The sequence below is a fragment of the Parambassis ranga genome, chromosome 1, assembly GCF_900634625.1.
Source record: "Parambassis ranga chromosome 1, fParRan2.1, whole genome shotgun sequence".
Taxonomy (NCBI): Eukaryota; Metazoa; Chordata; class Actinopteri; family Ambassidae; genus Parambassis; species Parambassis ranga.
The window spans coordinates 7,850,742-7,866,388 of record NC_041022.1 but is presented as its reverse complement, the minus strand read 5'-3'; the positions used below and the strand labels follow the sequence as shown (position 1 = coordinate 7,866,388).

General features: G+C 40.7%; 3 protein-coding genes across 3 annotated transcripts; 1 reads left to right on the top strand and 2 right to left on the bottom strand.

Annotated features, from left to right (window-relative positions):
• Nucleotides 1-2,338: 2,338 nt before the first annotated feature.
• Nucleotides 2,339-3,508, bottom strand: LOC114449634 (cerebellin-3-like). Its single transcript, XM_028427482.1, has 4 exons — nucleotides 3,415-3,508; nucleotides 3,008-3,187; nucleotides 2,757-2,888; nucleotides 2,339-2,640 (listed from the first exon to the last, which is right to left on the bottom strand). The coding sequence occupies exons 1-4, from the start codon at nucleotides 3,506-3,508 to the stop codon at nucleotides 2,339-2,341; spliced, it is 708 nt and encodes a 235-aa protein (XP_028283283.1).
• A 2,242-nt stretch (nucleotides 3,509-5,750) lies between these two features.
• Nucleotides 5,751-8,209, bottom strand: tppp2 (tubulin polymerization-promoting protein family member 2). Its single transcript, XM_028408742.1, has 4 exons — nucleotides 8,086-8,209; nucleotides 6,918-7,109; nucleotides 6,233-6,386; nucleotides 5,751-6,060 (listed from the first exon to the last, which is right to left on the bottom strand). The coding sequence occupies exons 2-4, from the start codon at nucleotides 7,106-7,108 to the stop codon at nucleotides 5,869-5,871; spliced, it is 537 nt and encodes a 178-aa protein (XP_028264543.1). The 5' UTR covers nucleotide 7,109; nucleotides 8,086-8,209; the 3' UTR covers nucleotides 5,751-5,868.
• Nucleotides 8,210-10,760: 2,551 nt separating this feature from the next.
• On the top strand, nucleotides 10,761-13,732 carry ftr84 (finTRIM family, member 84). Its single transcript, XM_028407064.1, has 7 exons — nucleotides 10,761-11,416; nucleotides 11,515-11,610; nucleotides 11,708-11,941; nucleotides 12,048-12,204; nucleotides 12,301-12,357; nucleotides 12,465-12,518; nucleotides 12,626-13,732. The coding sequence occupies exons 1-7, from the start codon at nucleotides 10,844-10,846 to the stop codon at nucleotides 13,147-13,149; spliced, it is 1,695 nt and encodes a 564-aa protein (XP_028262865.1). The 5' UTR covers nucleotides 10,761-10,843; the 3' UTR covers nucleotides 13,150-13,732.
• The last annotated feature ends 1,915 nt before the right edge of the window (nucleotides 13,733-15,647 follow it).

Genomic DNA, 15,647 nt, shown 5'->3' with positions numbered 1-15,647 from the left:
TCAGCTCCATTCATTAGTTGTTCCCAGCTGGAAATGCTGGAGTATTAACATACATACACCTTACTTTCACTCTCCACTGGGTCTACCTTCCCTCTCCTTCCCCTTGCTGCTGTTCCCTTCCTGCTCTCCCAGGTATGCAACAGCCAAACCAAATATCTTCACCACAAAGCTTTACATCCCTGTTTGCTTGCACAACGCACTTCACTCTGAGCAAACTCAGTCTCCATACCTGGCTCTGCCCGTCTTTTCCTCATCTCCTTGGGCTGCAGTGTAGCAGGAGACTGATACCTATTCTCTCTCTCTCTCTCTCGCTCTTTCTCTGTTTATGTTTTTTACCCTCTCTTTCTAAACACCCAGTCCCACCCTACCTTTCCTCCTGTTCTCTGCCTGTTATCAGCACTCAGAGCATCCTGAATCTCCTCTTCCTCCCTCCGTTTCTGCCATTCATCTGTTCCTCCCTACTAAGCTCTTCATATCTCTTCAACATGGCCTGCCTGCCCCCATCTAACCTTCTCTCACTATGTGGCCTCTAAACTGAAAAAAACAAAAAACAAAATCTGAATGCAGGAACCATGAGGCAAGGCCACACACACACACACACCATAAGATTCTTGAAATTTCAGGCAATTTAACTATTGGATGCTAAATTCTCTGGACAATGGTGCCATCTGCTGGAATTTTATTGAACTGCCATACATGTATGTGAGCCCCACTGAAGTATAAGTAGGTGTTTGTAACGTACAAATCTAACAGTCCTGGATCTACCTGTGTACATGCTAGATCCATTTGCTAAAACACTTAATCTTAATAATTAATTCTTTGTGAGGGTTGGAAAAAATAATTCCTTCATATAGGATATATATTCCTTTCTTTCTTTTCATGTTGTCAACATAATAAGTGTGTGGTGATGTGATGCCGAATGGGAGTTTAAAAAAAAGTTTTCCATTCAAAGTAAACTCAACCTGATTGCACAGGCCAGAAGAGCTTAATTGGAGACTCTAAACTCACCTCTCTTTGTTAGCCCTGCTACAGACCGGCTGGTTTTCCACCACACTGAAGAGAAGAGCTCTCCTGTAACAGAGGTAATGTATTCAGATAGGTAGTTAAATTAGTAGTAGAGACAAAATGTAATATCCTCCGGTGACCGACGCTGAGCAGTTATATCAACTCTGCTCATCATTTTCTAACATTTAAATAACCTCCACACTGCAGACATACCTGCTTTCCATTATCTCTCGTGGGAAATTGTAATTCGACCTTGTGTATGCATGGCTTCACAAAGTTCACAAAGGTGTATCAGCTGCTTGCAGCATCAGGAAAATGATCCAGATAAGACTGAACTAAAGACAGAAAACTGGCTAAAGTAGGCTAAGTTTTATATATATATATATATATATATATATATATATATATATATATATATATATATATATATATATATATATATATATATATATATATATATATATATATATATATATAATTTGACAAAAACTGCAGAAATACCAGTATGTTTCTTTAAAGCCTTCAAGGGCCTTTATATAAGTAGACAGAAAGCCAAGCCTTTAGCTATTCAGCACTCCTCCTTCACTTAATGATAATGATGACAATAATCTCTAAAAAACTATGTTGTCCTCATGGATGCATGTTTTTATTTTTATTAATGGCCCTTTTTGTAAAGAACCTTGAATTGTCAGAACCATGATATAATTTTTAAATATAATAATTAAAATTAACTTTTAACATGGCAAGTTTTAGTAATATCTACCTTTCCCCTCAAACTCTAGACATAGTAAGCTGTTCTTGTGTTACCAGTCTTCTGGCTGTCCTCCACTTGGTACTTTGAAGCTTAACCCAAACATGACTTTATGGGCCAGTAAGTATTACATTCAGTCATCTTGCTATGGAGAAAGAAAACTTGGAAATACCTTCATATTCAAAACACCTGCGCTTAATTCAAATCCATTTTACACTGGAACAATATCACACAGTGCTTTCTACTGTATCTTTCTCCTGCACGCACGTGTGTGTGTGTTAGCCAGACAGTGTATATATAGTTGGTCATGACCACATGCAGAATGCAGAAAAGTAGCTTCTACACTTCACAGCAGTGATAATAATGCCTGAGCCTGCTTAAAACTGCCTTACCTAAAAAGAGTCTAAATCTAAAAATATGTGTCATCTGGCAGACAATGGTGGAAGGACATAACCCTTTTAACCCTTTAATGCAGACATAAATACATTTCAAGGACATTTGTTGAGAAATTTTATTCTATTTTTTATTGAAGACCAAGATAACATGTTGTAAATGATGTGTTTTTTTCCCAATCCATCAAAATTATGTCAGTGAGGGATAAATTAAAGAGCCTGAGAAGGAGTTCAGGCCCAAAACATTCCCACATAGCTGCCTGCCGTTCAGCAGCTCCACATACACCTGACCTCCCTGCTGCAGGGGCAGCAGTACTGTCTGAGAGCTGCTGTCTTCTGAATCCTCCCTGTTGTCCTCCCAGGTTGAGGCGATCATTTCCCCATTTTTCATGAGCTGTACCTTGTAGTACATCCTCTCGCCAGGCCTGCCCACTTTGGAGTAGACCGTGAAGGAGAAAGAGTAAAGTCCAGAACAAGGTGCTGTGAACATACCTGAAAGAATAACATTTACTCTCACCTTTATTCTCAACTCTGCATCACCTAGTTCAAACAAGTGTTGAACATTTACCATGTAACACGTCCACATAATTAAATACAAAAGCAGTTACCCAGGACAGGGTTGTATCCACTTCCGTGGTTGAGAGAAATGACATCATAAGGAATAGGTCTGTTCCTGTTGAAGGGTCCAAAGCAGTTTGTTGTTTGGCTCATGGAGGCTGTGAAGGCGACTCTGATCCCTCCTGAGACCATCCAAAAGAAAACACATCCTCATATAAGTGTTGAAAAAACAACACATTCTGTTATAATGAAGAATAATAAAATTAACATGAACTTTTCTTTTCTCCATTGTCCAAAGTACCTATGACTTCCAGGAGGCCATCCCTCAGCTGGGACATGCTGTTGGACAGGTCCATCATCTTCACAAAGATTTGATCCTCCATCTCTTTGAGCTCGGGGGCTGCACAGCAGCAGCTCCGCTGACGTGTGAATGCACATTCACAGTCCCACTTTTGACACTGCAGCGTTCCCTTCCACTCAACTTCAAATTCAAATGCAGAAAAAAAAGAGAGAGATGCTTCATCTACTGAGGAATCAGCTGCTGCTGGTTTCAAAAATAATCACACATCACATGTGTTGTGTCCTGGAATATTGATGCATCAGACCCCTGTTTCATATATGAGGACAAAATGATCCTGATATTTCTCTTCCTCTGCACCACTGGACACTTCAGCTGTTTATGAGATTATAAAATAACAGTTAGTTTACCTGCTGCTGCTCGTAGGCTGCTGATACTGATCTCTGCTCTCACGCCGTCCCACAGCAGACCCAAGACAAAGAGAGTGCAGGCTACAGCTCTCATTTCACAACACAAGTAAAGAGCTGCAGACAACAACAGTTTGACACATCAAATTTAGAGACTTTAGAGTTAATAAATGACTAAATACCAGCTCAAGAAAATCTAATCCCAGGTCTTGAATAGAAAGGATCCTTTCAATGTCAAGAAACAAAACGCTCCAATCAGCATTAATTTAAAAAAATGACCTTTGATTAAGATGGCGAACAATATCTTGTGCAGGAGTTGTACAAAGCTTCGACCTGATTTTAATTTAGATTAAACTGGGAATTACAACATTTAGTTGCATACTAATTGTTACAGCATGACTCACTCCAGCACTGTGAGAATCTCCCCTTTGTCTGCTGCACCCCCCCCCCCCCCCCCCTCCAAAAAAAAAAATGTGATAGTCCACAAAAAAAAAGTGCCCTAATACTGATAAAAAATATTTGAAGTATTTAAAACAGTGGAGGACCTGAAGATCTTGCAGGCATGTTCGTGTTGATCGCTTGTAAGCGAGGCTCCCATTCACACTCGAGTTTTATTACCTGGTGGGTGGAGAGATTTCTGTGGGTCCAGGCCACATGCTGTGGTGCAAGGTGTGACCTATGAGGCCAAGTCTCCGCAGGGATCATCCTAATGAGCTCCCTTGTGTGTATCAAAATCTCCTAAAGATTGTATCTTGTAGAGCTTGTGTATATTTGTTTGGATATAAGGTCAAGGGTGTCAGATTTGCTGATAGGATGACTCACAGTGTTGTTTGTGACAAACCTGCTGCATTGTTCCTGCTACAGTCATCCTTCGGGATCAAAATGTGGCCTAGTTTAGTTGTGTCAATAGTTTCTGTCACTCAAGACCAAAACATAACAAGGGCAATTTGAAATTGAAAGTGACACTACTGTTATTTAAGCATGCCTAGGTCAGCTTGTACAAAGGCCATATGACACGTCATGTGCTCTATTACCTATGATTGATATGTTACACTTGTGTAGTTCACATCCGTATCAATACTTCTTGGGATTAAATGGCTTTAAATAAATTTAAAGGTTTTATCGGAACCCCCCCTCCCCCCCAGCCCATTTCCACAGTGGATGATTCAGAATGACATCAAGTCTTTTCTTGTCATATTTGACATAAACACAGAGAATGGATGTATGGAGCCAGGTGTGTTATGGAATTCATTGCCTCACAAAACCAAGGGGATTCTTATCAGGTCAGGTCTGTTGTGTCATACACAGAGAAGCAGAGCTATCTCTAAACATGTGAGGCATATGATAAGTGTGCTTTCAATGGTACCAGTCTCATGTTACAAGGAGGCTCCGGGTACTTTAGAAAGAGTGACTGTAGATGCTGAGTGTTGATTGGTCTGCAAGCAGTGAAATTCTATCCAAGCTATTAAAATCAGCTACGCTTTGCTGAAGCATAGTTTTCTGAAATTGTAATATGTATATATAAAGCAATAAAAATACTTGAATGACTAAATATATAAATAAGGCTGTATCTCTCAGACAGGCCTCAGTTTATACGGATGGGGAGCTCCCTGTCTAATGTGGTGGCAGGGAGTCCTGGTGGTGGAGACCTGGATCATTATTATTATTATTGTTATTGAGGCTGCTGCTGTAACATAATTTCTCTTGCAGGATTAATTTAGTACATCTATCAATACAATAAACCCACTAAATATGGCAAAAAATAAACATCTGTGTATTCATATATATTCAATTTATTCCATGGGACTTTTATTTTATAATGCCACAATTGTTTGTTTCATCATAAATTAATAATAAATAATATATTTTTTTAAATGTTAGTATTCATGTTTTAATAGTTTTTTATATTATGTTACATCCATTCTCATTCAGGAAGAAAATGGACATTATTTATTCAACCAAGGACCAACACACATCACAAGCATTATTAAGCACAGCATATATAGATTACATAAATATTACTATATTTTTATATTACTATATTACTATTATTTTTGCATTTTCTTCTACACTTTAATGAATAAATTTCACTTCAAAAACAATGATAGGCACTAATTGGTCATTTAGCAAAAATATAAAGTGACAAGCTTAGCGAATGAAGGAGTGGCATCGTTTCATAAAAACCTGCTTAATAATCATTCATTGATCATGAAGTTAACTGAGCACAGCAGCACATACAGAGCAGCTATATCTACAATAAGGCACACTGTTAGTGCATAGTGCAAAGCAGCGGTATACTACTGTGTGTTTGGTCCCTGTAAAATTAAAGTAACAAAATATACAAAACACTATTCATTTATTGTACATGCTATGTTCATTAAGTTGCTCTACTTGTTTCTGAAGAACAGAACAGCCAAACCTTTTGCTGTTGCTGTGTTTTTTAGGTTTTTAGCAGGATTACGCCTTTTTGACTTTCTCCTCATAAGTACCGCTGCCCTTGTAAGCAGACACGTAGCCGCTGCTGTCAGGGATGTCCTCACGTCCGGCCTTTCCTTTTCCTTTGCCAGAGTCGTCAAAGCGTTCCTTGTGTGAACCCGTGTACTTGGCGGTGTCGGTCAGTCTGTCCACGGCTGCTGCCTTTGCCACTCTCTAAGAGCAACGGAAGGTGAAACATATTTATGACTAACCAATTTCTGCTAAATAGGATTCAAAATGCTTCCAATTCCAACATCTTGCCCCTCCCCTGCAGACTTCTCATATAATATTACAAATATATTCATAAAAACTCAACAGAGCGGTGAGGGTTGAGGATGTTTCTTACTGTGATTCCAGCATTGGCAGGTTCTTTCCCAGCAATGAGGCCGTAGAGCTGTTGAAGTGCCTCTTCTTTGCTCTTGCCTTTGAAACGTTTAGGAGCCAACTCAGTTATGGCCTGGTTGAACTGCTCAAAGGTGATGACACGAACGGACTTTGCCCTGAGGAAACACATAGTGTTGCTGTTTTCTGAGGAAAGCAACAAAAATTAGATATTTATGACATCATTTACAGGTTGACCCTCACACCCGACCTCCAGTGTTTATTGCTGGTAGTCCTGAGCTGTTGGATCATTTTACAGTGTTGTTGTACTTTACCAGCACACTAACCTTGACTATACTGTGACTGCTGTTGATCTTGCACACACACACTTTATATTTATGGTAACCTCTCTCTCTCTCAGTCCTTCCGGTGTGAAGTGGGTTCTGCTCAGAGTTGTTTGTTGTCATCCTCACCTTAGCGCCTGCTCTGAAGGGTTTTAAAAACCATCCTGAGACGCTGTCAGTCCAATCCATATTAGAATCCCATAAGGGCAATTGCAGCGTGATGATAAACATGTACATTTCATAATATACCTGCATATTCACTCTCATATTAGAAGACAGCTTTACATCAGTGTATAACAACCAGACCAATCAAGAAACAAGAAATGTACTGTATACATAAAACTAAACAGATGTTTGAAATCTTACTTGACTTTGCTGAAAACGATGTCCACGTCTGTGGTGGTGACGTTCTTGCCATCGATGATGTTGCAGTCCTTGCAGAGCTTCGCAAAGTTCTTGCCGTTCATCTCCTTTCCTGTGGCCTTGGTGTCGCCATGGACTGCAAACTTCTGGAAGGCAGTCTCCACCTCAGTCACGGACACTGAGCCCTCAGCCATGCTAGGAGATGCACAAACAACCACTGGTTAGTTAGAAAAAAGACTTTTATCAATCAAGCATGAATCATAGGTGGGATTCTCTATATCCTAAATTATCCCCTAAGAAGGCAAAGACAATGCTTTTTGTGTTCATATACATTCTATATTTGTGAGGACATTTTTGATTAACTTATTGAAAACTCAATCAAAATGTTTAATAAGTCTTGCAGCCAACTGACTGCTGGCCTGCCAAGAAAACAGCAGCCATGATGGTCACTCTCATTCTCTCTCTCTCTGTTTCTCTCCCCCCTCATACACACACATGCAGTTGCACACTTTTACATCCATCATTATGTTAGTGTTGCTAAAGCTGCTCTCAAGCCAATTTAATCTAATCAACTCCATTTCCAAATGGCTGCTCTGCCCTGCTGTACGGTTTTCTACACTCTCTCTCTCTCTCTCTCTCTCTTGCTCTCTCTCTCTCTCTCCCACACAAACAGACTGATATATATCCATCACAACTATTAGTGTCTACTATCTGCTGGCCAACCTACACAGATGAAAATCTGTATTTAAAAAAAGAAAGAAAAACATAGGGCTTTGGAAATTTGTACACTTCATCAGGTGGATGTACCTGTAAGTTACTTTCTAAGCATGCACATATTATACTCATACTATTACTTTAGGTATGTTACATGCATTATATTTCTTGAAAATGACAAATACAGTAGGTAAATAAAAAATAGCATATAAAACTTGTACTGCATTGTTGTATTTCTGTGTCAAATAATTCTGAATATCTTCTAAAAATCAAATACTACTGTTAAAAATAAGAATTACATAAATATTATCTTGTACCATAGCTATCATGAACTAAGACAGCAACTGCAGAGTGCTTGGATTTGTTTCAGCTGTAAGACTCCCCTCCCTTGGCGATTTGCTGCATTACTGCCTGCCTCGCTGGGTACAATGGTGATGCTAATGAACGTAAGAGGTACCTGCTGTCGTAAATGGAAGGATGCTGCGTAAATATTTAGGAAAATCCCGAGGAAGACCTTCCTCCACCTTCTTCTTTGTCCTCTGCCTCTCCTCCTTCCTGCCACTCCCAGGCTCTCTCACAATGACGACAAAGACGGAGAGATACACAGAGGAGAGACGGAAGGGGATGGGAGGAGGGAGAGAGTACCGACCAGCACAGTCAATGACATCATGGGTACTCAGCCTCTCTTGTGTCTATTCAGTCTCATGAGCTCACAGTCACTCTGATCAGACCTGATTCTGCTTATATTATTATGATTTCATATTATGTATTATTTTCTCCCCCCCATATTCTGTTATTCTCACCCCATGTCCCCACTGGATTGATAAATTTAGCTATCCATCTTTTCAGCTAGCTTCTTTCTCTTTCCTGCTTTACAAACAAGAGCAGTTTTGTGTGGGCACACGATGAGAGTGGCCCTTCATAGAACAAAGAACACTGACAACATAAAGCTGACACATTACCGGAAAGTTAATCCTGCCTCACAGCTTCACGCCAATCCCATCAGCCCCACATTCATTACACAGAAGAGTCATACAAGTCTACATGTAATGTTGATAAGTCTGTGGCCCCCCGGGTGATAATAGCATCTCCTCACCTCACACCTTTAAGAGGTCATGGAGGGTGCAGATTTCTTACATACCCATACGATATCATTATAATTTTAAAAATTCCATCCACTGAGGTCCTTCTTGATCTTAAATCTGACAGTGTTGTTGGATTAGGCATCTGGCAGCCATCAGCACTGTGGATTGTAGGGATTTGACCTCCTCTTGTCAGCTTTACACACGTTGTTGTGTGGGAGGTTCAAAAAAGCATCCAAACACAGACTCAAAAGGTAAAGAGTTCAAAGGGTGAGCTTTAATAAGCCACTACAACCAATAAACACAACAATAACAAGGTACAAAAAGAGTTCAAGGGAATAACAGAAACAATCCAAACCAAGGCAGAGGTAATCCACAAGAGACCCGGAGAGCTGGAACACACGGGAGATACAGGAACACCAGGGGGAATACAGCATGGAGACAGGGACAACCACAAAGAGGATCAGAAGACTCAAATACACAAGGGGTAACCATACACAGGTGAAAACAGTCAGGGCAGGGCAGGTAATCACCCAAGAGGAAGCAAACCTGACACTAGCTGTGTCTTAATTCAGTCACAGGACGCAGCCTCTTTAGACCGCAAAGGCGGTCCTTGGAGGATCCTCCGAAGGCTGTCAGCCGTTGGTAAATGGGATGGTCTAGCCTTCGAAGAACTTCCTGATTGTGGTACTACTAATAACTTTTGCCCCCCAAGCCCAGGAAAAACAAAAGCAGACAGACGACACAACAGACAACAACACAACAAACGACACAGCAGACAAACGAGACAACAAATGAGCCAATGAATATTATTCCCAGGAAATTGTCAGCTCTCCATCCAATGGGGTTCTGGTGCCCTAGTCAGATGTGTATTACCCTAACATGAATTCTAAGACACACTACTTGAGCTGAGAGCCTCTAACCAACTTTAATTCTGACGTCTGCCCTGCTTCCTCTCCCACACTGGTGCAACCACGCAGAGAGGCTACCCGCAGCCTGGCCCGGTGGAGAGCCCCTTCTGTTGTGGTGGCTTACCCCTAATGGATCTGTGCACTTGGTACATGCCAGGTTAAAATTTAAAGGCTAGGAAAATAAGCAGTAGGGACATAACTAAATGTTAGTCGACTCAAGACCAGTGTGACCGCAAGAGCCGGATGTAAGAACACGTTAAAAATGTTACCTAGAGTTTAACTTCCATGAGATCAGATGTACCATTACTAGGGAAAACAAGAACATTTCAGAAATTGTATTGCTTTTCATCAGATGAGAGAGGGATGTGCTACAGAGTAAACCTAACAGAGACACAAAGCTCTAAGGCATTGTATTATTGCTGAGTTTGTTTTTTCTCAGACTGTTCTGACTTCCATTGCACAATGGGAATAACTATAAAATGATTGTAAAACATATGTAAAGTTTATGTTTTTGTGTTATGCTGTTGAAGTAATTTTTGTTCCTAACTTGCATTGTTTTTAAGGTTTCTCTGGGAACCCACATGTCCTTTGTATTGTTCACAAAACAACTTGTTTTGACATCAGGCGCCTCCATGAAACTTCCTGTTATCAGACTGAAAGCTAAAGGTGGTCATGGACTATTTTTACCTCAACTCCAGAAACACAGTCTAAACCCATAATTATTATTATTCATTTTTATAGAAAAGGGAAATGTACGTCTGAGCCCTGCATGCCACGTTTTAAAGCATGTGCTGACATTACATGTCATGATTGTATTTGGTATATAATTTAAGCAGATCATCATTAGTAATACCAACAAAATTAATTTATCACTTCATGATACAAGATCTTTTTTCATATGTAGTAGTTAACAAATACACGTCTGCTCAGTCAACAGTAGTTCTTATTTTGCCAACAACCTGACCTTACTGCATCCGTTTGGTTTTGCTTGCTAAGCAGTTTCCATCATGGTTGCACACCTCAGACAGTGGAAAGAGGTGTTGTGTGGGAAGTCGTCATTGGTCTGTTTACAGTGAAAACAAAGCCTTCCTTTTAAATACCAGCACGTCTCTGAAGTAGGAGTCTGTGGACTACTTTATGGACTACTTTATGAGTACCTGCGCTATAATTATTTTGTGGTCTTCATTCACACAACTGATTTATTTCTGATTTGTCAACCATCATGGCTGAGTCGGGTTTCCCTTTACCCCCGGATGTTTTTTGTCCACTGTGTGGGGACACGATGAGAGACTCAGTCACCATTCCCTGTGGTGACACTTACTGCCTGGAGTGCATCAAGATCTACTGGGATCAGTTCGACCACATGGGTGTGTACAGGTGCCCACAGTGCCATGCATCTTTCACACCACGTCCTGTCCTGAAACGCAACGTACCCGACGTGCACCACGAGCCGCGTCAGCACCTTCCTGAGCTCACACCTTTCCCCTACATGCACCGGGAATCCTACTGTGATTTCTGTGTCGGGCGTCGCAACAGGGCTGTCAAATCGTGCCTCGTGTGCTTGGCGTACTACTGTGAAACACACGTCAAGCCTCACTATGAGTCGTCTACCTTCAAGAGGCACAAGCTGGTAGATGAGATGGGCCACCTGGACAGAAAGATCTGCCCCCAGCATGAGAAAGGTTTGGAGCTGTTCTGCCGGTCTGACCAGATGTGCATCTGCGTGTTGTGTACCGTCAGAGAGCACCGCAGCCATAACATTACCTCAGCAGAAGAAGAGCGCGTCGAGAAACAAGTGAGACAGAGAAAACTTTCAGCTGTTTATCAGTTAAATGATAATTTATGTCATTTTCTGTGGAGAGGCAAACCTTGTTGTGATGTTTTCCCCCCCAGAAAGTCCTGGTGGTCACCCAGACTGATGTCCAGCACATTATACAGGAAAGGATGAAGGAGCTGCAGGAGCTCAAGCACAATGTGGAGGTTCTAAAAGTAAGCAATAAGCCAAGCTCATACAACATGGCAGGTGAACATGGTTAGGAGCTGATTGATATTAAGACCAGTTTTATCTCCTGGCTTTACCTTTCAGAGCTGTGCCCAACGAGCACAGGCAGAAAGTGACAAGACCTTCCATGAGATGCTGCAGGCGGTGGAGCGCTGGAAGGCTGAAATCAATCAGATGATAATGGCCAACATGCAGGCAGCAATGTCACAGGCTGAGAGCTACGTGGAGCGTCTGGAGCAGGAGATACTGGAGCTCCAGCGCCGAGAGGCAGAACTACGTCAGATCCTTGAAACTGAAGACAACATTCACTTCCTGCAGGTGTCTGATGATCACACAAACACACACACTGCTTCCTTCAACTACTCAAACTTCTCAAATGTAAACATATTTATGTGTTTTGTGATTTTTTTTTTTGTTTAAACAGAATTTTCCAACCCTGTGTGTTCCTCCTGAGCCCATGGTGCCCAAAGTGCTCATCAACCCCCAGTTCTCCTTTAGTGAGATGAGCAAAACAGCCATAGAAATGAAAGAAAATCTGGATGACATCTGTAAGAAGCAATTAAGCAAAATCTCCAAGACAGGTATGCTTCAGTATTTAAAAATAAAAATGTATCATGTAACTGCAAAAATACACAAAGCCATCCAGTAACCAACATAATTCTATGATATCTTTACAGTCAGTGAAACTCCTGTCTACATACTTTTGCCAAGAAATGGAGAGAAACGACTGAAAGGTAAGTGTCTGCCAACTGAATCATTTAATCAGTGTAAATATGTAACATTAGCATTCGTACCACTTAATAATAATAATAATAAGAAATGTTCTTCTATCCAAAAACAGTTCCCTCCAGGGTAGATATCCAGGAGCCGAAAACCAGGACAGACTTCCTGAGATGTGAGTAAACTGAATTTTAATATCCATGAAAACAGACAGAGTGAAGAATTCTGAATAAATAAATGATTTTTTTATGAATTAAGAAAAGCATGTTGTGTTTGTTTCAGATTTCTGCAAGATGTCATTCGATCCGAACACAGTCTACAAGGAGCTGGTCTTGACTGATGGAAATCAGAGGGTCTCCCGCAAGAAGGCAGTTCAGTTTTACCCAGATCACCCAGACCGCTTCGATGGTTTCTCCCAAGTGCTGTGCAGGGAGCCTCTGTCTGGGTTCAGATTTTACTGGGAGGCAGAGTGGAGTGGGGAGTTTTCCATCGGGTTGGCCTACAAGACCATCAGCCGCAAGGGGAAGAATTCACACAGCCTGCTGGGCTACAATGACAAGTCCTGGAGTCTCCTCTGCTCAGACTCTGGCTACTCTGCATGGCATAACAAAGTAGACAAAGACCTTTCTCATGCTCCCAAGGCTACACGCATTGGTGTGTACCTGGACTATGCAGGCAACACGGTGGCCTTTTACTCTGTATCAGAGTCCATGGAGCTTATCCACACATTCAAAGCTCATTTCAGCGAGCCGCTGTATGCTGGTTTTGGTGTTGGTTCTTCAGTTACCCTTTGCCAACTGAAGTAGAATCCCACACCTTGATTGATTGATCTCTAGAGTCCAAACAATTTAAATCAAAACATATAATCAGCTAATATTGGCTTAAATTTATCTTGACATAACATGAACTGATCATCATGGCCATGCTATGCTAGCCTTAATAGCATGCAAGTGTACTGTGTGTGTGTGGGAAATAAGCTGCCTATAGGTGGCTGAACACATTAATCTTCAACATGTTTTTTTTTTTTTAAAAGCTTTATTGTATGAGGGGTTAGAGTAAAGAAAAGAGCATAGGTTGTAGACTGGGTGGTCAAATACTGAGTTAACCAGCTGCAGTTTCACGTGAGCACTTTACATTATCATGCTACAATGTCACTGTTATGTCTCCTATAGTATAAAATACATACATTTTATAAGGTTGATGTACAAAGTATTTTGTAAACATGTGATCTGTTTTGTACTTGTGCCTGCCTGTATTTGTTTAGCTCCACACCAGGATGAAAAGCAGTGTTTCAGACCTTTCACTGGTTTGAAAGGTGACCTCTGACCACACCCATCCATCTGGTTGAGTGTGTGTGGTTGTGTGATTTTCTTACACCTGAAACCACCCAGAAGCACACCTGTTTAAACACTGGAGTTCATCAAACATAAATAAAACAAAATAAAACAAAATAAAATAAAATAAAATATCTTTTTATAGAGTTATTTTTTGGACTGTGTTCTCAGCCTGTAGAGATAGAGAAAAGAAGGGACTACATTTGTAAGAACAAAGCCCCAGGTATTTAGCGAGGAAACTGTTTTATAATAGGAACTTAAACTTGCTCCTTTCAAGCCTATCATAACTACAAATGGGAGCTGAGACACCGATGAATTCATCAGATTAAAAAAGATAACTATAAAAGCCCGTCTCTTCATCTTGTTTCCTCTGTGTTGGTCCTTCGGCCCCTCTCCTGGTCTGGGGCGTTTCAGAGCTCTGACAACTGAGATCCCAGAGAAGACCTTCAACAACAGGAGGGAGACATATAACGCTGCCAGCATGGACAAATACACCATGTCAAACCTGAAAACTCCAATGACAGACACCACGTTGACAGTCAGCCAAGACACACAGCAGCAGGTCACCCTGTACCTCAGAGGTTTAAACCTGAGGAAAATGACAGGATGGACTGTGGCAAAGTACTGTTCCAGGCAGATGTAGCTTTGAACCAGGGGACGGAAAAGCAGGAAAATTTGACTAAAGAAGAGAAATATGTTGTTGAAGAAATAATACATTGATAGGAAGGATTTTAGAAAATATATAATCCCGTTGAAACAGAACAGAATCTCATTCAACAATTGGTTGAAAGGGAAGATATCAGAAACTGTCCACTTCTGCCTTTTCCTCAGCATGATGCAGAGGACGCTGACGTTGATGGGAAGACCAAAGAGATGGTTTATCACATACGCAGCTATAACCGCCGCACTGATGGTACCGCTCGTGGTGCTTTCTTCTGCTGACACCCAAGGTGAAGTGTGGTTGATGCTGCTGATGTTCATTTTCTTCCTAATAGTCAATTACTTAGCAACAAATAACAGATTAATGTCAGTTACAGCATGATGCAAACCAACTGTTTACTTTTATGAATTTTTGTCTTTACATTAACAATTTTTCTCATGTTTATGTCACTGTCTTAATTAAAATCACACATTTTGTGTGTGTGTGTGTGTGTGTGGTTCATTTTTTATAGTGTAAAATAACAAGTCTCCTACCTGTAAAGGCATCAAACTCTACTGCAGTCAAGCGTCACTTTCAGCACCAAGATGTATGAATATTGTTTTACATTTTCATACCCTCATCATAAACATGGTGGCGCCCTGTCCTTTTAAAAAAAACTTTTTTATGATATTCAATAGAGAGAAAATTGAATCAACGTAGAATCACATCAAGAAAGGCCAAATTAAGCTTGTGTGCTGCTGCTCTGTGTGCCACTGCATACTACATGTGCCTTTATATACACCCCTGCCCAAAGCTGCTGTGTTGTTTTTTTTTTTTAATTATATAATAAATCGCACAAGTTAATCTGTATCTTTAACAGTGATTCATAGAAAGAACATTAGTGCCTCTGACATTAAGCTCACATGATTTGCAAGACAAATAAACCCAATATTCGACAGCGATTTACATGTTTCCCGCCTAACAGATAAGAAGCACGGCTGCAGCCCAATATGCAAACTTACAGGTGTCAGAGTCAACCCCAGTGTTTGTCATCACATAAAAAAGATACCAACATGATTGATTCTTTATAACCTTAAGTAGAAAATAGTTCCGGTCCGGGATAGAGGATGTATTACACAAATATATTTCTTACTTTACTAATGGGCTTTAGTGTGGCAGGACAGCATTTGCCTTTCTGAGCAAAACATGACAAAGTGAGACATCGCATGCTGCGATTGAATGACGTGACAATAGGAGGACAGAGGAGAGGCTGAGCCTAATAGTTCCAATAAAGAGCCTGGAAAGCTTTTCATCTTCCACTGAATGGTTT